General features: G+C 53.6%; 1 protein-coding gene across 5 annotated transcripts in view; it reads right to left on the bottom strand.

Moving 5' to 3' along the window:
• Nucleotides 1-22,271, bottom strand: part of CACNA1S (calcium voltage-gated channel subunit alpha1 S) — a 51,737-nt gene that overhangs the window by 22,887 nt on the left and 6,579 nt on the right. For 3 of the 5 annotated variants that reach the window (XM_074850512.1, XM_074850511.1, XM_074850513.1), the window contains exons 3-20: nucleotides 21,114-21,219; nucleotides 12,055-12,194; nucleotides 11,379-11,512; nucleotides 10,637-10,789; nucleotides 10,146-10,351; nucleotides 9,491-9,594; nucleotides 7,628-7,776; nucleotides 6,543-6,624; nucleotides 5,893-6,053; nucleotides 4,943-5,168; nucleotides 4,221-4,428; nucleotides 3,784-3,904; nucleotides 3,178-3,292; nucleotides 2,960-3,053; nucleotides 2,114-2,183; nucleotides 1,773-1,905; nucleotides 1,362-1,491; nucleotides 546-605 (exon numbers count right to left, since the gene is read on the bottom strand). In XM_074850512.1, coding sequence (XP_074706613.1) covers nucleotides 546-605; nucleotides 1,362-1,491; nucleotides 1,773-1,905; nucleotides 2,114-2,183; nucleotides 2,960-3,053; nucleotides 3,178-3,292; nucleotides 3,784-3,904; nucleotides 4,221-4,428; nucleotides 4,943-5,168; nucleotides 5,893-6,053; nucleotides 6,543-6,624; nucleotides 7,628-7,776; nucleotides 9,491-9,594; nucleotides 10,146-10,351; nucleotides 10,637-10,789; nucleotides 11,379-11,512; nucleotides 12,055-12,194; nucleotides 21,114-21,219 — 2,392 coding nt within the window. Of the gene's footprint in view, nucleotides 1-545; nucleotides 606-1,361; nucleotides 1,492-1,772; nucleotides 1,906-2,113; nucleotides 2,184-2,959; nucleotides 3,054-3,177; nucleotides 3,293-3,783; nucleotides 3,905-4,220; nucleotides 4,429-4,942; nucleotides 5,169-5,892; nucleotides 6,054-6,542; nucleotides 6,625-7,627; nucleotides 7,777-9,490; nucleotides 9,595-9,994; nucleotides 10,112-10,145; nucleotides 10,352-10,636; nucleotides 10,790-11,378; nucleotides 11,513-12,054; nucleotides 12,195-21,113; nucleotides 21,220-22,271 lie in introns of those variants that run through there. The other 2 variants (XM_074850514.1, XM_074850515.1) reach the window with 2 other exon arrangements.

Here is a 22,271-nt window from a genome sequence, read left to right as displayed (position 1 = left end):
CAGCACTGGGGTGGACAACGCACGAGGGGCTTCCCACAGCTCCATGGCCTGAGGACCCTGTCCTGCTCAGACCTCTACCTCTGCAGTCAGGCTTCAGCTAGAAATCCTCTGAACTGTACCGGCTGGAGACAAAACCCTTCCCAGTCATTCAGCAAATTAAAGAGGAAACGAGTAAAGAGACTTGGAGTAAAGAGACACACAGAAGCTGCTTGAATTGCTGTTTTACTCCACAGATTTCCATTGCTTTCTCTTTCTCAGAGTTTTTAAGCGCGTGTCAGAACGAAAACGCTGGTGCCGTGGCCCATCTGTGTCACAGCACAGCTGACTTGGCTGCCTGACCTCACTGGAGGGGACACGCAGCCTCTGGCACAGGTCACGTACCACCTAGACTGCACGAACTCTGGGGCTGTGAGGATCAGCCGGCAGCTTCTCCTCACTGAGACCTCCAGCTTGTGCCCAAACAGCATGAGTGCTCACAGCCAGAACAGTCCAGACCTGTGTGCTGGTCATGTGCATGGCCAGGACCAGAGGGCAGAGGGACTCACCTTCAAGACAATTTCGACTGTGAAGACAGAGGTGAAGCCAATGTCAAAGTATCCGAGAATCTGGGGACAGAAGCACCAGAACTGGATGAGATTTGGGTGACATGGGAAATGCTCCAGTGTGTTCAAACAACCAACATTGTAGTTTTGCTCTCCACTCTGCAGACTGGGGAGCCCATCTAGCTCAACAGAGCCTGCAAACCCAGTGCCAAGAAGACTCCTGAACTTCCCTCAGCTTTGCTGATTTTCCCCAGTGCATGACCCAACCTGCAGCCTGGGACCAAGCTCTCAGTTTCCAAGTGAGTGAGGCTTGACCTGATTCACCCGAAAGCATCTGATCCCCCAAAGCACTGAGTGCTCTGGGAATCTGTCTCATGTGGGACCCCTCAGTCCCTGCCAGACACTGCAGGGGTGCAGACCTGTTTGTGCCTCGTGTGGCTACTACTGCTCCACGCCAGCAGCATTTCAGGGTGCTAAACACACCGGTGGTCCAGTTTGCCACCACACAGGATGTTCCCACCCTCAATAAGCCACAACAGCCTTGGACCAAGGTACCTCACACACACTGTCAGGTGGATCTCTTCACCCAGAAGTAAACTGAGACATGGAGCAGTAAAAACTCATCCCAGCTATGCCGTGAATGGAAAAACACAACCAGCCTCTCCTCCCAGAGTGTACTGCCCTCCCAGAGGCAGGGATGAAATCACAGCCACCTGCCTAGGCATGACCTCTGGCAAGCAGGTCTCTGCTTACTAGGGAGTTGGGCATCTCCATGAGGTCTCCCCTACCCATCCCAACCCTCCACAGCTACACGGGCACCTGGTTGCGGAAGGACTCAGCCCGGATGGGATCCTCAGCTGCCAGCGAGATGCTGCTGAGCAGGATGAAGAGCAGGATGAAGTTAGTGAACCAGGTGGCATTGACAATTCTGTGACACAGCATCCGAAACCTGCCAGGGACAGAAACAGCACGAGAAGTTCCATGGGGCCAGAGGGACATCAGATAGGGCCATGGTAGCCTGGAAGAGTTATGGCTAAACCTGGAGGACAGGAAAGCCCTAGGCATGAAGGGGTGTCCACGCCAGCCCTTCCACAGAGACTTGTCCCAGGGAGCTGGCTCCCTTCAGAGCTGGCTGTTACACACTAGTAGGACCCCACTGGGAAGGGCTGGTGCCAGAGGTATTTGGGCCAGGCCTGCCTCCACAAGACAGGGAGAGGGGTCACTGCCTACTTGTTGGTTGGGCTGAAGATGAAGAAGGAGCTGGCTTCAGGCATGGGCACGGCTTTCTCTTTCAGCTGTAGCTCTGCGAGCGGACGTGGCCGAGGACTCAGGGGGATTTCAGGCTCATCTTCCTCATCGTCACCTGCAGGGTGGCCATGAGGAGGGAAAAGGAAAGAATCACCCAGAGAGGGAGAGGGAATGTGACCTTATGGACAATTCTCTGACCCTGTGATCCCGGTCTGGCATCTGTGCCAGAAGGACCCTCAGACCCTGCGGCTGGCAGAGGGTCACCACATCCTGAGCTCCTCACACAGCCAGGGTTCTCTCTGCCTGCCAGGGACAAGTCTTACCTGGGAAGTCTGCAGAAGGGTAGGGGTCTTTGATCTCATTGACATTGGATTCAAATTCATCCACTTTTAACTGAAACAAGGGAGAGACAGAGAGGAGGACATGCAGCTGTGTGTGCCACTATTGCTGTCAAATTTGCATGTTGGCCAGACCCTCTCATCTTGGAAGCCATGTGGGGCAAGCAGTGCCTCTGCATTTGGCCTGTACAGCACCAAGCACAAGGAGTCCTGGCCCAGGATGGAGCAGGATGAGGGGAAACACCACAGGGATCCTGCAATCTGAGCAAAGGGTAATACCAAGAGGACAGGACATGGGAACGTGTGCTGGGGAAGAGCCTGGGGCCATGCACCTATACCACGGGTGGAATAAGACAGAGGGTGACTCCTGGGTGAGCTCCCATGGGGCATCTCTGGAAGGTGGATAGGGAAGTAGCTGCTGGCCAGATGCTTATGAAGCAGCTGGGCACACAGTCAACACAGCTGAATAGAGGGTTTTCATACAGGGTGTGCTGGTGTGGACATAACGAAGGTCTAGGATGCTGCTGACCTGCTCTGCTCCCCTCCACACTGGTGCGCACCAGCCCACCTCAACCACTGACAACTGGCTGTGGCCAAGGAAATGAATCAGAGGAAGAGGATCCTCAGCAATGGGCCTGTTTCATCAGGCAGCATGTCCTGCCTGGGCCCAGAGAGCCCCCATCACCAGAGGATGCTGAGGTGAGGCGTGATTCTGGCCCAGAAGAGTCCAGACCCAGGCTGGCTCCAAGTCTTTGTCACTCCTGGCTGGTGGGGAGAGGAGCCTGGTCCCTCACCAGGAGCTCCACAAAGCCCAGCCCCACCAGCACTGACCTTGGCTGTTGTGGGAATCCCTTCTCCCTTTGGTTTCTGCTCAAGCTTCTTTGCCAGCATCTGCTTCTCATCTTCAGACTTCTCTGGGTAAGCTCTGAGTGGAGAGGAGGGGAGAGCAGGAACTGAACTCTGGGTAGGGGCACGGGCAATGCCATTCTGTGCCCTCACACCAAAGCACCTGTTTGGGAGCTCCCACTGCCAGGGACTGCAGCACTCACCTGGACATCTTCCGCCGCTTGCGTTCCTCTGCTTTGGCCTTCTGGGCTAAGGTCAGGCTCTCGGCCTCGGCCAGGTTATCGACTGCGATAGCCAGGAAGACATTGAGGAGGATATCTGGAGGGACAGTGCTAAGGACGTGAACGTGGTTACTGTTTGGAGGATGTGGCCAGAGCTGTCCATGGTTTCCAGGGTGCCCTGAGAAACCTTCCTGGAGTTGAGCCCATGAGATAACCCTGGCTGGCGATCCCTAACCCTGCACCCGTCCCTGCGAGTACTCAGCTCTGGGCTGGCTGCCCTCTCTCTGCCTTGGCTCAGTCTGTCCAGCTCAGATTTGTTACTGCACTGACTGATGGCTGAATCTACACCTGCCAGTCATCCAAACCTGCCCCGTGGTGTGCTTTCCTCCAGACTCCAGATCCCAGCCACCACCGATGCAAGTCCAGAAGCCTGTGTTTTGTTCCCCTGCTATTCAGAACTGACAAGCTTAAAGCAAGCACTGAAAAGCTTAAGGAAGCCCCCGTTTCCCCACCTTCACAGTCCTGTGTAGCTGATGTTATGGGGCTGGGTACAGAGAGCCTGGGCCTGGCTTTGCAGGCAGAGGATACAGTTCCCACAAACGAAGAGGATGATGAAGTAGATGCAGACCAGCATGCCAGGAAAGGATGGGCCCCCGTAGGCCATGATCCCATTGTACATGATTGAATTCCAGTCCTCCCCGGTCAGGATCTGGGAGCAGAGCAGAAATGGGGACTCAAGAGCTCCCACAGCAGAGCACAGAACTCCACAGCTTGATCCTGCCCTCCTGGCTCCAGCACCAAACCCTCACAGCCTAGGGGCCAAACCCCACCTCCCTGCTTAGCCCTGAACCTGCACTACTGCTTGTGACCCCAATCACATTTCCCTGTTCCTGCCTCAAAGTTACATCACCTCCCACAAACCCACATCTCTCTGAGCCCCACCTCTTGCCAGGAGAGCCACAGCCCAGGTGAGGCTCCCAGCAGCTTGTCCTCCAGCCCCCGCAGCACGTCCCACAGCCTCATACCTGGAAGACACTGATGAGGGCCTGGGGGAAGTTGTCGAATGTGCTGCGCCGCACTTCCATGTCCTCGAAGTCAAACATGCCCCCAAAGAGCTGCATGCCCAGCAGTGCAAAGACAATGATGAAGAGGAAGAGGAGGAGAAGCAGAGAGGCAATGGAGCGGACCGAGTTGAGCAGGGAAGCCACCAGGTTGCTCAGGGATGTCCAGTACCTGGGAAGAGGAGAAACAGGAGTGTGAAGGAGTGGGGAAAGCTGTGGGCAGGCTGCAGGGAACAGATCACCTGGCCCAGGGGGGATGTACCCAGCAAGGGGGGCTCTGCACCAGCACCCAGCCAGGCCCAGGAGGTGGAACTGAAGCTCCAGGTGTGGTGTGACAGGCGAGACACCCTGCTGCCCGCACAGGGCACCAGCAGGCAGGATGGGGAAGGGGGGAGAACACACAGCGGGTTGGTGCCAGAAACAGAAGCCAGGAGTCCCGACCCACAGCAACCCCGTTTACAACACCCCAGAACACAAAGCAAGAGGGACCCCAGGAGATTTCCAGCAAGCCCTGCTCTGTCCTCCTCAACGCTCCCAGACCCTGTACCGGAGACAGAAATCCCCAGCTTGGCCTTGCTCCTCCATCCAGGAGCTACCAGCTCTGCTCATGCTGCAGCCTTCCGCGGGGACAAGGCCAGTGATGCCTGAGGACCGTGAGCCACCAGCACCCAGAGCTCCCTCCCCACCTGGTGATCTTGAAGATGCGGAGGAGTCGGATGCAACGCAGCACAGAGATACCCAGGGGCGACAAGGTGCCGAGCTCCACCAGGATGGTCTCCAAGATCCCCGCACACACCACGAAGCAGTCAAAGCGGTTGAAGAGCGACATGAAGTACTGGCGCAGGCCCAGTGCATACATCTTCAGCAGCATCTCAGCCACAAAGAGGGCTAGCAGCACCCGGTTGGCATTGTCTGGGGCAGGAGAACCAACCCATCAGAGCATGAACCTCTTAATCTCAGCGTGGGACAGCAGGAAGGGGAGGAGGGCAGTGCTCTCACCTCCCTTCTCTGCCGACCGTGACCTGAGCTGCAGCTGCAGCAAATGCTGCTGTTCAGGGAACACACAGGAGAGGAAGACGAGGAGAAGGGTGACGTGCAACCGCGTGCTTGTACGTGAGAGAGTGGCTGTACTGGCACGTGAGTCCGTGCAGTGGGTGCATGTGTACTGAGCTGTGTGCGTGTACACGCGCGGCTGAGCTGTGCACGCGAGTGCACTGCTGTACTCCACGGGAGTCTGTGTGTGTGTGTGTGCAGGCAGTGTGACTGCTGCATAAATGTGTGCGGCTGCACTGCGTGAGTGCGTGCAGTGTGTGTTTGTGTGTACTATGAGTGTACAGGTATAAATGTATACGCTCTGTGTGTGTTCACCACGCAAACCCATGTCCCTGGGAATATATACACTGTGCAGCTATAACTGTATGCACTGTGTTCAATGTGCAGTTGTGTGCCAGTGCAGTGGGGGTGGTGTACACACACTTGTGTGCAAGCTGTGTTTGTGTGCGTGAGCAACTCTGAAGGTGTCTACCAGCCCCTGTGCCGTGCTGGTGTGGCTGCGCATGCACAGTAAGAGTTCACACACGTTTCCAGGGCAGCAGGGTGTCCCCAGCCCTCCCTCTCCCTCAGGCTCTTTGCTCACCTTGCACCCGCGTCAACCATTCTGGCTGGAGGTGGTGCTCAGAGGCGATGGAGAGGGTGTTCAGTGCCACCAGCAGGATGACAAGCCAGTAGAAGAACTTGGACTTCACCACATCCCTGCACTTCCTACGAAACATTCGGTTCCAACGCCTCCACTGACGGCTGCAGAGATGGCCAAAGGGTCAGCCTGGGGCTGTGCCTGCAGACTGCAGAGCAAAGCCACCCCTGCTCCCTTCTCCGGGGGCTGTCCCTGAAAAGTGCTGCGAAACACAACCCTGCCCCTGGCACTCGGTGCGTTCACTCAGCATTGCAGTTCATTCACACAAAGACCTCCTGGTTCTTTTGGCCTATGGTCACCTCTGGGTGGCTGCTACAGGCCCAGTTCCTAAATCACAAGACATGGGCCATGAGAGGATGCTTGGAGCCTGGTCCCAAAATGAAGAGGTTGATCACCTTGAAGTGGCTTTTTGCCAGTACCAGAGCAAAATTCCGTTTGCTCCCTGCAATATTTGCATCTCCTGAGTACACAGTCCCTAGCTCTCCCCCAGAAGCTGGTGGGTGACAGGAAAGCCTGGCCCAGCCAGGACAGCAAGCGAGAGACTGTGCAGCCCACACGCTGTGCAGCAGATGGTTCAACCAGAACATACTTACAAGTAGAGAATCCACTTGTTCATGCCCTCAATTTCATACAAGCTCTCTGTCTCTGATCCTCCTTCATCTGACGGCATCATACCTAAGGAGGAAACGACATCCCAGGCTTTCCTTGGAGCCCTTGGGAAGAACAGGTAGGAGGGAATCTCTCCCAGCAGCACATCAGAAAGAGCCTCCCCATCAGAAGTGAAATCAAGAAACGCCATCCCAGGGAGACAGCAGCAAGAGTTGGGGCAGAAGATTTTGAGTGTCAGGTGCAAATCAAGTAGGAGGCACCAGGAACACCTGCCCTGCAGCAAGAGCAGCAGCAAGCCAGAGAGGCAGCCTGAGGAGACAGCAGCTGTACGTAGGCTGCGAGACACTCCCAGCACGGAGAAAACTGGGGACAGTTGTGATCTGAGTAAATGCTGAACAGGAGGTTTATAAGAGCACTGGCAACAGGCGTGGAAGAGGTGTTTTGACTTTCCCACTGTTTCCCAAGGATCTCTGCACACATGTATCACTCAGCTTGAGGCACCACAAGTTATTTCAGTAGGCAGGGTTGCAATAGCAGATCCAGCAGCTCAGTGGCAGAGCTCCCCAGGCCTTGCTGAGCCTTTAGCTGGATGCCTGTGTATCCACCTCCTTCCCTGAGCCACTTCTAATTCCTTAAAATTGTCAAGCAATGGCAAGAAATTCATGCATGTTAAGAGTGTGAGCTAGCAACCCTGCAGTCTGCCTCTGCACACAAAAGTGCACGTGCTCCTCATGGCTTCTCATGGCCACTGCAAGTGCATTTTGCCAAAGGAGACCCAGACCTTGCTGGCAGTCTGCAAATATTAAATACAGTGATTGAGGTGGAGATTTAGCATGAGGGCAAAGTTATTGCTACTTTGGGTCAGATTCAACAAAATGATTCAGGAAAGAAAAAAAAAAACAGAGAAAGGAAACTGTTCTGCAGAAGTCAAAGCATTTTGTTTCATAGGTTTTCAAGCAAAACGAGTCTTTGTGACTTCTCCAGAGGTCTCTACCCTGCCTCGCTAGGATGGTCAGTGCTAGGAACCCAACCCTGATGCTAAGGGTCTTTGACCAAGCAGAGCTGGTACCTTCTCCCCTGGCTCGGTCACTGTCCATGACCTCAGCATGGGTGATCCAGTCCATGTAGCCCTTCAGATCCTCCTCCAGCTGCTGCTTCTCCCGCAGCTTCTGAAACGTGCCCCGCGACTTGGCCTTCTCACGCTCCTTGGTGAACTCGCTGGGACAAGGCAAGCAGCAGAGTGAGACTCAGGAGGGGGACAGTGTGGGGGGCAGGTACCACAGCCCTGTGCCAGGCCAGTCCTTGTAGAAAGAGAAAAGCCTGGAATACCCCACCACCTAGTGCTACCACTAGATTTAGTGACTTTCCTCTTTCTTGGCCCTGTTCCATGATGCAAGATCACGGGGAATCATTACCTAACACACGATAGCAGGCAGGGTTTCTTCCCCACCACTGGCTGTTCTGTGGAAGCTCCTTGCTGCAGGATGCTAATGCTAAATGTTGGAGGCTGTGGGATTCTCCAGCCCTGCTAAGGATTAGAGCAAGTGGGGTCTCACCCATCTTGGGGACAGAAGGCTGCCCCAAGCTTTCCATGTGGGGAAGGTGAGCTCATCACATAGCAAGTAGACAAGACACTCTTTTCACAGTAACATAGAAAAGACAAGTCTGCCTTCTCTTCTCATCCTTTTTTAATTAATTTATTTTCTCTCCTGGTATCTGGCAGGACTGTAGATCTGTTGTCCAGCCAATCTGGTGCTGCCACATGTTAGCAATAGGTCTCAGACATTATAACAATAATTAGACATACTAAGCCTCAGGACTTGTCAGGCCTCGTCTGGATTTTCCTGATCTCAAGCATATTTTAACTGTATTTGCAAAAATATTTCAGAAACTTTTGCTGTGCCTGCAACTTGCTCCAGGATCAGACGGCTACTGTCCACCTCACCCTGCTGTTACAGCCAGCTTCATACAAGGGTCAGGTGCCACTGGTCTGTCTTGTGGTTTTAAGCTTATTTTAATTATATTAACACCAAATTTGTTTTAACCTTGTGCAGTTGTATGGTTCTTGCCATAGAAGAGGACTAACAAATCCGAGTAATTTGGGTATAACTAACCCTGTGAACTAACAGAGATGATGAGTGCGATCCACTTGCACACACAGGACTGAAACATAAAAAACGACCCTGAGCCTACACAGAACTGAGGAGAAAAGCCCCCCTCACTCCCCAGGACAACACACACTTCCCAGCAACAAAATCAGGATGTTGGCACCTCACCACAGCAATGCACCAGAGCGCTGAGCGCTGCACCAGAGAAATTTTGTGCAAAGCAGCTTTAACTGTACTCCTATGGGAATGAGCACTACTTGAGTCATTTGGCACAGAAGTGTTATGATCACTGTAACCAGGCTGATGATAGCTCATTGTTGTATTTGGGTGAGACTGTTGAAGAATTAATTAGACTAACAATAATTCTCTTGGCTTCCTTGCGTTCACATCAAAGGTGTTAGGTTGGCCATAAGGACATCGTGTGTGCTCACAACAGGACGGCAGCACTGTGGGTACCGGTGTGAACGGGTGTCTCAACCCACAGCAGTGGGGTAAGGACTGATACTCTGAGCTCCCTGCTCAGCTTTTGCTGTGAGTGATGGCAGACCACACTCCAGACACCTAATAATGTGCTCCATGGCTGTGTTTGCTGACAGCTGCTTGTGCAACAGAAAAAAGATTTCTGTGTTAGGTGTTGAGCTAAAATCTCAGTCATGAACACTGACACAAGAAGTAACTCAAGGCTCAGGGTTTCTAAGCATGCAAAAAAAAGGGAGAGGAATGGGAGAGGAAAATGAACAGAAACTTTTCCAGGCTTTCTTCTTGTATCCACACTCTGATCACGCTCACTGATCTGCTGGCAGAAAGGACAGGGTGGCACTTACCCACTGAGCACCCCCAGCACCAGGTTGAGAACGAAGAACGAGCCAAGCAAGATGAGGCTGACGAAGTAGATCCAGGGCCATTCGTTCCCAATGGCATCATTTACCTGGCAAGGAGAGAGGCAGATGAAGCATTCTGAACACACTGTCTGCTGTCTTAGGGCCCCCTGAACGGCCTCTGGGAGCCTTGCCCCCTCTAAAGTGAGTGCTTGCAATGGCAGCAGATAAACCTGACTCTGAGCTCTGGCTCCTTATGACTCTGCATCTGGTTTTAGTGGAGGTAAAGCCAGACCCAAGCATTTTGGGAGCAGATTTCAACATCAGCCCCATGCCTAAGCCTCAGCAAAACAGTCTACCAAGGACTGCAAAACATGGGGTCTTGCTGGAGAAGCATCACCAGCCAGCCATTGTCTGTGCCCTTCACAGAGGTGGGAGCTGGAGCACCCTCCTGTCTATCTGGAGAGTGAGGACAGCTGGGCAGTGCCTGCAGAGGTGCAGAGGACGTGCCTGGTACACTATGGGATGTGCTGGGTGGGGACAGGATGCTTTTCACTGGTGGAGAGACCTGGTCCTGATATGGGGTCCTGTGTCCTGGAGGGAATTCCCCAGCAGTCGCCTCTGCCGCACTGGGCACCGAGCCCAAGCTGCTGGAGCCTACCCAGTAAAGGACTTCAGTCCAGCCCTCCATGGTGATGCACTGATAGACAGTCAGCATGGCAAAGCCGAAGTTATCGAAGTGAGTGATGCCGTCGTTGGGCCCCGGCCAGCCGCTTCGGCACTCGGTGCCGTTGATGCTGCAGTGTCGCCCGTGCCCAGAGCTGGTGCATGGGGCTGGCTTCTCTGTTCCCACCGTGGCAATCACATCTGAGGGGGAAAGCCGTGGTGTGACCAGCAGGTCAGGCCAAGTACAGCAGGTCCCAGCACCTCCCAGCCTCCTGCAGAAGCTTTCCAAAAGGGGCCCCTTTCACCACCTCCTCACACCACGCACCATCACCAAGCTGCGTGCTGTACCAAACCTCCTTCAGTCCTGCCACACTCCCAGGCCTGACGCTGGGAAGACCAGACTTTCTGCTACCCACAGAACCTCTGTGCTCCCCACAGCAGCCACAGAGACATCTCTGCCATATCCCCCCCCCGCCACAGCCCCACCTGTCCCGAGGTAGTAGCAGGTCTTGTGCATCTTGCCCTTGAAGAGCTCTTGCCCGACAATGGCATAGATGATGATCATGAAGAGGACCAGCAGGGCGATGTGGAGCAGGGGCACCATGGCCTTGATGATGGAGTTCAGGACGACCTGAAGGCCTGCACCAAGAAGAAGGGAGAGGAGGTTAACCACTTCCAAAACAACTTCGGGTGCACCTTGCATTCCTGCCAGCCCCTCTGCCAAACAGCCTCTGAAATGCCCCGTGCCAAGGGAAGAGGGGCACAGATAGGTTGGGACTGAAATCTCTGAAGCAAGAAACCCTTTCTCTACCCACCATGCAAACATGTGGAAGACTCCAGCAGAGCCAGGCACCAGGCAGTGCTGGAGGCTGCTTCGTGCCCCTCCATTTGTTCTGTTGCTCTTATCCTGGCTGTATTCACATGAGTTATGGGAGAAGGAGATCCCTGCCCTGAGAACCCAGAGTGAGGTCCTGGCTCCTTTCACAGTGGCCACCCAAAGGTGCTGACACTGAGCCACAGAGGGAGCTCTATGTGTGCCAACCTGCAGATCCCCAGTGTTGACAACTGCAAGCTGTAGGGATGAGCAAGAACCTGTGGCTCCTCCACACCCACCCTGTGGTTGGGCTTGATCCAGCAGCAACAAGAAACCTGCCCCATGGCCCCCCACCCCGGCCAGGGTTCAATCCACCCGCCAGCCCTTCATGCTGGCAGAGCACCCAGCACCCACTTGGCACTCCAGACACCAGGCGCAGGGGTCTCAGCACACGAAACGCTCGCAGGGCCTTCACGTCAAAGCCGCCTTTTCCACCCGAAGTCCCTCCCTGCTTCGCATTGACCTGCTCCAGGGTCATGGTGATAAGCCTGAAAGAGCCAGGGCACAGAGCAGGGAAGGAAGGGGGAGAAGCAGAAGGAAGGACAGGGAGAAAGAGAAGGGCATGAGGACGGAGGCCAAGAAATCTGTGCTAAGGATTCAGAGCTCTGCGGGCAGGAAAGCAAGGGACAGGACTCTGCCAGCCGTGGTCAGCCTGACCCAGGGAACAGCTCTTGGCTGTTCAACTCCTGGGTGAACTTGTGGCTGGGCACCCCTCTGCTGGGTGCCACCTCCACTGCTGAGCAGTCGGGGTCCTCCCATGCCCTGGTGCCCAGTGGACCCTCTCCCTGTGTGCCAAACCCCAGAGGACCCCCATGCCATTCCCATTCTCCAGGGAAAGGAGACCTAGGAGGTGTTAAGGAGTCAGACAGGAAGAAAGAAACAGGAGTTAGAGAGGATCCGCGGGGATGTCAGGGCATGGAAAAGGGGCCCGTGGGAAAAGGCCATGAACTGAGTCTACAAGTTACCCCCAAACCCACTGCAGTCACTAGAAAAATCGATGTTGCCCAGCAGCTTCCCCTCCTTGCATTACCCTAAAGACACGATGGAGAAGTCGAGCACGTTCCAGCCGTTTCGGAGATAGGCATCCGTATGGAAAAGGAACCCGTAGGCAATTATCTTGAGCATCGCCTCAATGGCAAAGAAGATGAGGAAGGCGTATTCGATCTTTTCCTGGGGATTAGGAAGGCAAGCAGGAGACGATAGGCCATTAGAGCAGACTGTCACCTCCCTTGGCATCACCACCATGCATGGTGGCCCCTTGCATCTCTGGATCAGCCCCCGCTGTCAACCCATCTGTGATCCCCCCCACAGCAGGCAGCGCTGTGGCTACCCGGGGCAGGAAGGGGTGGCATGATGAGCCACCACATGCCACTCTCTGGCTTGCAGCATGATCCCCCGCATCCCTTCAACAGCACGCTGCCAGGACCGTGCCCCTGGACGATGGCTGTTCTTACAAACTACACTGGCAAAGCCACCACTTCCCAACCCAGCACCCAAAGGTGCCTGGCGCAGGGCACTGCACTTCTCTGGTTCTCCTGCCTTCTGCCTCACCCTCCCATTCTCCCACAGCCTTCCTCCCAGAGGCAGCACTGACACCTTCTCCTCATCCTCTCCAGCTGAGGGCTTGCTGGGTCTGTCCTGGAGACACCACACAGTCACCACGGGACAACCAGCTGCATTATGGCTTCCCTTGTGCCCTGGGCTCCCACAGAAGCGAGGCCGTGGGCTCAAGAGCTCCTGCCTAATGCCAGATGTCTGCCTGCCAGACTGAGCTGCTAGAAACTGGTCTGGGGGCTCTGCTGGGCAGAGGCGTTGCACCCACTTCTGGTGGGACCTGGCACCCCACTGCAGGGGCTCGGCACAGCCCTGCAGCCACAGGGCCCAGAACAACTCATCTTTCCCTGGACCGCAGCCAAGAGCTGCCTGTGCCCACCTGGTTCTGCCTGTCACTGCGATCACTGCCCTTGCTGCTGATGGCCCTTTCCAGACTGGGATTAAAATCCCTCCGAAGCAGCCAGATGGATGGGGCTATTTATAGTTCTGGTTTTCCATGGCCCCTCTCCTCCATCTGCACCCCATGAAGGGCAAGGAGCATCCCTGCTCGGGCTCTGCAGGGAATTGCACCCAGAAAGGCAGAAATGCCTCTCTGAGACCAAACTGGGGGCGGGTCTCCACTGTGGAAGGCTGCAGTGCTGTGAGCACATCTTCCTTCCATGGTCCCTCTGCCTTGCCAAGTGGAAAATGATGTCCATTTAAGAAACCAGGGCCAGGACTCAGACAGCAGCATTGCTTGCTCAATTACCATGTCCAAAAGCAGTGGTCACACCAAGTGTCCCTGTATGACTGTCACCCATGTAAGTGCCAGTTCCTTGCTGGACCTGAGGGCAGCAATGGTAAGAGTAAAGACCTAAGCATTGTAATTATTGGTGTTATCAGGGCTCTGTCTTCAAGGTTTTAGCTAAGGCAACTCAACACCACTCGCCTCCCCCCCTTATCAGTGACAGATCACCTCTAGGCTGTCCCAAAAGCCTGTCCTGGCAATCCCAGACATGTAAATACAATATCGTGAGGGTCATTTCAGGTACAGAGGGACTGCAGAGCTGCACCAGCAGCCAGTGGTGCGGTGAGGCATCACCCCTGCTGAAAATGGAGGAGAAATGGGGGAGCCCACTGCAAGCTACAGCAGCCCTGCAGCTGCCAAGGCCCAGGCGGTGAGTGTCAGGCCCCAGCACTGCAAAAATTTATTCCTTGACCCGCTTCATCCAGCAGGACAGAATCAGGTTTTAGGGTCTCCAACTAGCAGGGATCTCCCTCTAAAAACCCCCTGCCCAGAATCGAAAGGTGACTTGCTACTCCTTGGAGGTCCCTTTGAGAAGCCCAAACCACATGAATGGTGCTTTGGCCAGATCCAACAGTGTTTGCCCACCATGTACAGCCAGTGAGCTGCAAGGTTCAAACCTGGGCAAGTGCAGGCCAGCAGGCAACCCCCTGTAACCTGGCTACATTCCCTCCATCCTGGGAGAGGCAGTAATTGCAAATTTCCTTGCAGTACCAGCTCACTGTTGTGCTTTGCAGACCCAGCATACACGGAGCTGGATCACCCTGATCTGTCCTGCTGGTATCACCCCTCTAGCACAAGGAAAAGTCTTGGCATGGCCAGTATGAAGGCTCTATGCAGCAGTACAGCTGGACAGGGATCTGGCTATAGGGATCCCCCATCACCCGTCCTACAGCTGTGGGTCCAGTGCCCCCAGCTAATCTGGCTGTAAACTGTGGGCAACTGTTGATGTTTGCGGAGCAAGAGAAGACAGGCCCCTGACTATGAAGACATCTCACAAGTGCTGCTGCCAGTGGACTGAAGTGGTGTGGGCTTTCAGTGGGGCAGGTCATGGCAAACCCCCTCTGGATCGTCCAAGTGGTAGGTGTAGCTGCAGGAAACATACTGGCAATGAAACTCATGCGGCTACAAAGCCAAGTCTTGAGCCAGGGCAAACTTACTGCCACCTCCAGGTACCAGCAGCAGGAAGCTAAGCGATATTTTGTCCTGGGAGACAGGTCAAGGACGGCATGTCCTGCACCTGGTGCAGACCCTACTTCATGTGCCCGGGCTGATTTGAGAAGAAATCAGTCATGCACCTCCCCCAGCTCTGGTGCTGCCCATGCTGCAGGTCAGCACAGAGACTGAACTCATGCCCCACGTGGCCACCCCGTGCCTGGGCCATGGCAGACCCTGCGAGCCAGGCACACACCATGTACAGGCACAACTCCGCTGGCTTCATTGAAGCCCTGGGCAGCTTCTAGCAGCTGAGGACCCACTCTATGCCACCACCACCCACCGTCCCCTCATCACCCCCAGAATTCAGAGCTGGCGACCCATGATGGCAGAGCTGGGATTGGGTGTATGAAGATCACAGCCTTCAAAAAGCCACTATAAAGAGAGGCAGGTCTTTATAACACTGGGCTGCTACACACATACATGCTTCAGCCATGTTAGGGGACACAGAGTAACCTCACCTGCGGGTGCTGAACGAGCCCCAGAGCAGCAGGAATAACAGTGTGCATCATGCTAATGCAATGCAACATGACACAGCTCCAGCCTGCTCAGCAGTGTCAGCTCCCAGCCCCTGTGGCCACACAGGGCTCTCCAGAATGAGTCCCAGCTCCATGTCCCACGGAACAGGGGGAGCAGGGCTTGGATAAAGCCTCCCAGCTGGACAAAGTTGGGGATACATGGTGAGGGGACAGTGTGACCAAAACACAGCCAGATAGCCACCCCTGCTTCCCCCATGTGCACACTCACAGCACTCACACTCCTCCCTGACCCCTCCAAACTGTCCCCAGCCTCCTGCCCTCCTCCGTGCCCTCTGTTCCTGCTCCTGCACCATCAGCCCCTGCACCTCTCCTAGAGCCCCTCAGTCGCAGTCAGGCCCTGCTCCCCTTTCCCCCTGCAGCTCCAGCCCCCATCACCTCCGCTGTCTCACACCACCCTTCACTGCTAGGCTGAGGGGTGGTCCTTGCCATGGCTGAGGCAGTGTCACAGGTCACAGGAGGTCTGAGGCTGGCAGAGATCTCTGGAGACCACCTAGTCCAAGCCCTCACTGCTCAAAGGAGGGCCAGCTTATAGTGGCTTGCTCAGAAATTTGTCCATGCAGGTTCTGAATATCTCCACAGACTCCAGAACCTCCCTGGGCAACCCATGCCAGTGTCTGACCATCCTCCCCAGTAAAAATGGTTTTTGTATGTGCACCAATGGGGCACCCAGAATGCACACGTGGACTGTCTGTACCCAGACATGCAGGGCAGGTAGCTGTTCTACCGAAGTCTTTCATAAGGGCTTTTTAAACATAAAACACCCATAAGGGTGTTCTCCAGAGGCTTGCAGCAACCATGCTTTGCAAAACAGAGTAGCTCTGTGTCTTCCTCCCCTTCCCCTGAATGCAGATGAGACAGGGAGAAGGGGACAGGACAGATAACGAATGTATGGGAACACAGTTACAGCAATCTCATAGGCTCCCCTTCCTTTGGAAATCAAGATAAAAATGAAGGCTGGAGCAAGGCTCCTTTGAGTCCGTGGTGGGAAACCCTGGTACCTGGCATGGGAAGGGCACAGGGGAAGGCAGGCAGGCCCCTTAGGGCTGCTCTGAACCATGGCCAGGAACAGACATGGAGAGAAACATCTCTGCTTCTCACAGTGGCCTCTGGCATAGCAGGGGGAGAGCTTGGGATGGGGAGACACGCAGGAAAGAATTTGGGAGAGTTTTTGAACCGTTTGCACAAATGTTTTAGAGCAGGTGGTTGGATTTGATGATCTCCAGAGGTCCCTCCACCCTCAGCTGCTCTGTGATGCTTTTCCTGCCATATGCTCCAGCCACAGCTCCTCCTTTCCCATAAACAAGTGACAGACAAACCCCAGGGCTGCAGAGGCAGGAACCAAAAAAGCAATAAACCTCTCCAGCAGCTATGCAAGCACAGAGGGGCCAGGCCCTACAACAAGTTGTTCCCCATTGTGTCTCTCTCACTCACTGTCCACAGCTCCTCATTGCTCCATGTCCCTTCTCTGTCACACCAGCTGCCTCACGCCTGGTCAGGTGTCTGTGGGACACCTTGGTGGCATTCTTGAGGGTTATCCCTGGACTGCTTGGTTTGAAAAGGTTTTGCTGGGTGCTACTACCTCAGTCAGCAAAACCATGGACAGGAAAATGATTTGGACACAGTACAGCTGACACCTGTCAGCCCCAGGGTGTGGAGAGCCCAGCTAGAGGAAGAGAAACCCAGAGGAGCTGCAGCTAATCCACCCTCCTCCAGGGCTGGGAGCAGACAGTCAGCAAGGTCCCTTCAGAGGAAGCCTTGCTGTGGAGCTGGGGACCATGGGGCATCCTGCTTGGTGGAGCAGGCTTGGGAAACTGCTGTATTTTTACTGGCATTCAGGACAAGTGGTCAGCTCTGCAGGCCCAACTGGAGGGTGAGAGCTGTGCACCAGCAACAGGCAGCAAAAGTCACAGCTGGGATCTGTGCAAAGGGGAGGTGAAATCCTCTCACCAGCTCTGTCCACAGGGGAAGGGAGCCTGAAAGAGTGCAACCTTGTGATGGTGGGGCTGTATATGAAAAGGCTCCCAGGGTGGCCAAGCACCCATAAGCAGGGCCAGGAAGGGATGGCAACGGAGAGATCAGGGCGCCTGGCTCAGCTGCCTACCCAGGCAGGAGCCAGGGAGGCTGCTGGGTTTGCCAAGCCACAAGCTGGGCAGGGTGCCGGCCCTTGACAGCGGCCCCAGCCCAGAGTGAAGGGGAAGACTGAGGCAGGGGAAGCTCAAACAGCTCCATCCTTATGGGCATCCCTCAAGTTGCTGGGTGAAAGAGCAACAATAGGTTCTGAAGTCCCATGTACCGAGTCTGTGCATGGAGATGTGCAGCTGTGTGGTCTATTCTCACAGCTATTAGAGGATGATCAAGGGTGATCCTAAGCTCTACGAAAGCCACATGTAATCAGGACTGTTCTGCAGTGAGAAACCCATGTCAGCCTCACGGGACAGACACCCAACAGCAGGTACTTGTTCTTCAAAACCAGCCCTGAGCCAGCAATCTCTGCTCCAGGACTGCTAGACAGAGTCAGCTGCCCAAACAGCTGTTTTCAGTGCCACTGGAGATACCCCAGGCTACAGGAGACAGTCCTGGGGTGGCAGATGTTACACAGGACCCACAAGCAAGTCACACCCCTCCAGAGCAGCAGATAGAGGTCTAGGACACCTGCAACAGCATCAGATGCCCATATTCCTGTAACAGAATTGTGTCTGGGGCTGTGTTCAGGCTTTAAAACACAAGGGTCCCCTGACCCCTGTGGCTGAGATACAACCCAATGCAACCCAAAATGGTGGGATTGTCAGAAACTTGCTCCTTTATATTAAACACCTACCTGAACACAAAGCCATTATCTGTGATACTAACAGAGTGCCTACACACAGGCCATTACCTGTGTTAAGAGTGTCTTCTGTACATCTTGAGCTTCAGCTCTGTCCCCGACTCACCAGGCCGCATGTTCTACCCAATATTCTTACAAAGCACATGGGACTCAGCCCAGCTGCTTTTGGATGCTCTGAAAGGGTGGCCTTCCTCTAAGCAGTCACCCTTGGGTCCCATTAGTGGGGGAAAAATAGGTTCTTTAGTGTGTGCAGCATGTCAAACACCACCCCCCAGAAATGCAGGAGATCAACTGCCCTAGGAGACAAACCCTACTCTAAATTTGCCCTTACTTCTCCATTGACCATAAACAAAGTCCAGGCAGCCAGCTCACATGCAGACATCTGTATTTTCTTGGGTGAATCCCCTTGAATAACTTGCCTTGCTAAACACTTCCTTTCTGAACTTTCTTGCTCCTGAAGCAAGACTTCCAGTGAAAGACAAACAGTGTAATTTGGAGCTCACTGATAATTTTGGAAACTCAAGTCAAAGTGAAAATAAATGCTGTGAATTTTTGATCAAGTTGAAAAGTCTAAATCATTTCATCAAGGTCAAAGAAAATATTTTGATTTCATTAGAATTAAACAAAAACAGTATTACAAAAAAAATATCTTCCGGACCAGAAGAAATCGAATCTAAAAAGAATAATAATGAAATATGTTGAAATTAAACAACAGTATTTCTTCCAGGATAAGGTGAAACGGATTCATAAAAGATTTGCAGGTTATTAAATATACTTTTTTCACAGCCCAAAATGAGTTCTGGTTAACAAAGTTTTCATGAGAGTAATTTTAAATCTAGCGTAAACTCTGCGTGCAGATCTTCCCCGGGTGATCCTGGAAAGACTGAGTCACAAGTGTGGCTGCTCACCAGCTTTTCCAACCTTGAGGGAAGAAAGGGGCAGCAGAAGTCTCCCAGGAGATCCTCCCTTCCCGAGACTCTCCTTGCTGGAGACCCTCAGCTTTAGAGCAGCCCGGCTTTCACTGCATTAAGAACCTGGGATGCAGGAGGCTTCTCTGAAGGAGGCTTGGGCTGGACAGGCTCCCGCACACCCATCAGCAGTGAGCTCTGGTGAGAGTGAGCCCCGGTCCTGCCCCCGCAGATAACATGGGGCAATGTCCCCACTGCTCTGACTCAGTTTCCCCTCACATGTTTTTGCCTCCTCAACACTTTAAACAGACTCAATCCTCTCCGGAGAGGATTGGGCAATGAAGAGAGGCGGTTTAAAAAGTGACAGGGAGAGATTAAATGCTTTGCAGCACCTCTCTGCTGCAGGAAGAAACACCTCCAACAAGCCTTTGTTGCACTACCTGTGCGCCCTGTGGAGAGCACAGCCTGACACCTGAGGTGATGAAGGTCTGGCTCAGGTCTTAGCTGGGATTGCTCCTACAAAGCCACCAGAACATGATGACAAAGGGGCATGCAGAGCAGGGATGAAAGAACAGAAGCCTGGGGCTGTCATGCTCCTGATATAGAGGGCTGTTGGCATGGTAACAGGCTGAAAAATCCCCCAATAGGATATAGCATAAGTAGTCTAATATACAATAAATACAAGTAGATGAAATTTCATTTATACATGACTTTACTCAGTACACACCTGCCTGCCCCCCATTAATGGGAGAGGCTGTTGGTCCTTCTTGGGCAGCCCCAGGCCCTGCCCAGGAGGGCCCAGGAGCACTGCGGGGGGGGTTGCTGCCCCATCCCGGCACACGGCCGTACACTGCTGGGCTTTCTCCAGTTCTTCCCTCACAGACATCCCGGCCCCAGCCAAATCCCAAACCCCCTCCCAGCAGGAAGCCCACACCCCCACTGTGCTCTCCTCCTGCTTTCCATGCTTAACCTGCCCCAGTTTTGCTTTGCCTCTTTAATCTCTCAGCTGTGGTAACTGCACCTTTCAAGTCCCCTTATGCCCCCTTGGGCAGGGAACAAACCAAAACCAGCGTCTTGAGATTAACTCTGCCCCAAGCTCACAGGGGTTGAAGAAGCTGGTCAGACAGTGCACCGGGAGGCTGAATGAACACCCCAGGAATTAACTCTCTGTGGGTATTTTTAATTCCCCTCCTCTGTGGGCCTATCATGGTTTTATTTTTAAAAGACATAACAACACACTGTCAAGTGACTCCTTTTCTTCTTTTTCCAAGGAAATGAGAAGTAAACATTATCCTCACTGCCACTAAAAGCTCGTTGAGAGGGAAAGAGACAAAAGCAGTTCAAGGAACTAAAAACTGCACAAGTAAAATCTTACTTCGTATTTTGTATCTCAGATTCTTTGACTGCTTTAGTGTTTTTCCCCGTGGAGTCTCTAAGGAACAGACAAAAACCAGACAGGTGTTTTTTTAAGTCCCAAGCTGCCAGCAATACCTGCACCCAACACCCCAACACAGAGGAGTCCTGAAATTAGTTACAAATTAATTTCAAAAGGATGTATACAGATGCTTTGATTGAGTCACCAAACTCAGACTCTCAATGGAAATCAATGTGGATTGAACCACAATGGGGATCTGAAGAGGGGAAAGAGTGGCAAACTAAAAATAGTGCAAACTATTGATCTGGATCACATCAAAACATCTTGTTCCAGGCAAAATGGAGTGACTGGGGAAAAAAATGGAATAACTGATTGGAAAGGAGCAACCTCTCTGCTTAACAGAAATGATTTTTTCCCTCTTAAATAAAAAGTACCAAAATTAAAATACAGTTTTGAAATGAAAGGTCAGAAAATTTTATTCCAAAAATGCTGAAACAAAACATTTCAGCCTTTCTGGAACAGGATGTTTCCTTTTGAAAGTGTCATGATAAAATTTGAGGGAATTCATTTATTTTTTGGCATCAATTCTTCCTTCCTGGGTACTTCATACACCAATCTGCTGCCTTTGATCTCAACCTAAGGGTGGTTTCAGCCCCTCTGAAAACTCATTTTGCCACAGTTTCTCCACCACTTTGCCTCCCTCTGACTTTGCAGCATCTCTCACTGGACCGATGACGCCTGGCTGCGCCCCGCAGGTCAGCAGCAGATGAGATGCCCCCACTACAGTTACCACCCTCTTGCACCCCACCACACTGAGCGGCCAGTTCCGCAGAGCCCTCGCAGGCGAGCGTCTGGCTGTCCAGGAGGACACGAGGAGGGCTGAGCCTTACCAGGCTGGAGTTGGCGACGTTGGTGTCATCCTCGGGCATCGGCAGGTATATGGCCAGTGCAACACAGTTGGCAAAGATGGTCAGGAGGATGATGATCTCGAAGGGTCTAAGGGGAAGCGTTAAGGAGTAGAGACAGGAACAAAAAAGCAGGTACAGCCCTGCCCCTGCCCCCTCTGGGTATGTGTGGGGAATGGAGAAACAATCTGCCACTCGGGCAGAGCACCAGAGAGAGCAGTCAGACTTCACCCTCTGCACATCCTCAGTTGCTGCCCCAGGGAGGGAGGGAATGGGCCAGGATGAGACACAGGGCCTGGACACTCAGCACACGGCTGCTGGAGAGGGGCAGCTTTGGCACAGGACTTATGGGGAGGAGGCATGAAGTAAAAGGCTGCACTGAAGGAATAAAGAATGGATGGGAGGTCACAGTTTCCCCCTCCTCATCCTTCCTAAATTATCCTGAAGGGTCAGGACCCTTTTGCATAATGTAGGCATTTAATCAAAGCATCACCCTTTGCTGGCCCCGGCTCCCTCTGTACTCAGCATCCGTGAGGGAGACACTGTTGAGCAGCAGATCTCAGGTGGGCCGTGTCTCCCTGGCTAGAAGGTATATAGGGGCAAGACAGCTCAGCCAGGGTCTCCTCTAGCAGAACATCCAGCTGCTAACATCCCCAGGTGTCCTACAGCCTCAGTGCCCCAGCGCAGGCAGCGCTTCTGTGACCATCTCCAGGAGTGCCATGGGCTAGGAGCAACCGGAGCGCTCAGCCTGAACTCTGTCCCACTCCCTAGAAGGTGGAATTGTGCTGTTTGGGCCCTATGACATCTCTGAACAAATGGGTTAACTTGCTATTTCCCCCTGAAGGCCCTAGGATGGACACTTGGTCACTCCCAGGCTCCTGCTACTGTCACTGCTCTGTTGGGCCAATGAAACTTCATGGTCAAGCTTCAGCAATCATGTCACTGAAGCCCCAAAAGAGCTCAAACTCTGGCTCTAGGACCTTGTCCACAGCCAGGCTCTCACCCCAGGGACCCCACTTTCTCTTCCTTCCAGCATGGTCCAAACCTGCCACCCTATAGTACCCTGGGAGGGCAGCAGACACCAGCACAGTAGGTCAGAAGACAACAGCCGTCACGTTTTGCTTCCCCTATGCTGGTCACATC

Source organism: Strix aluco, chromosome 25 (assembly GCF_031877795.1).
Source record: "Strix aluco isolate bStrAlu1 chromosome 25, bStrAlu1.hap1, whole genome shotgun sequence".
NCBI classification, from domain to species: domain Eukaryota; kingdom Metazoa; phylum Chordata; class Aves; order Strigiformes; family Strigidae; genus Strix; species Strix aluco.
The sequence above is the reverse complement of the archived record's forward strand: the minus strand, read 5'-3'. Positions and strand labels throughout refer to the sequence as shown.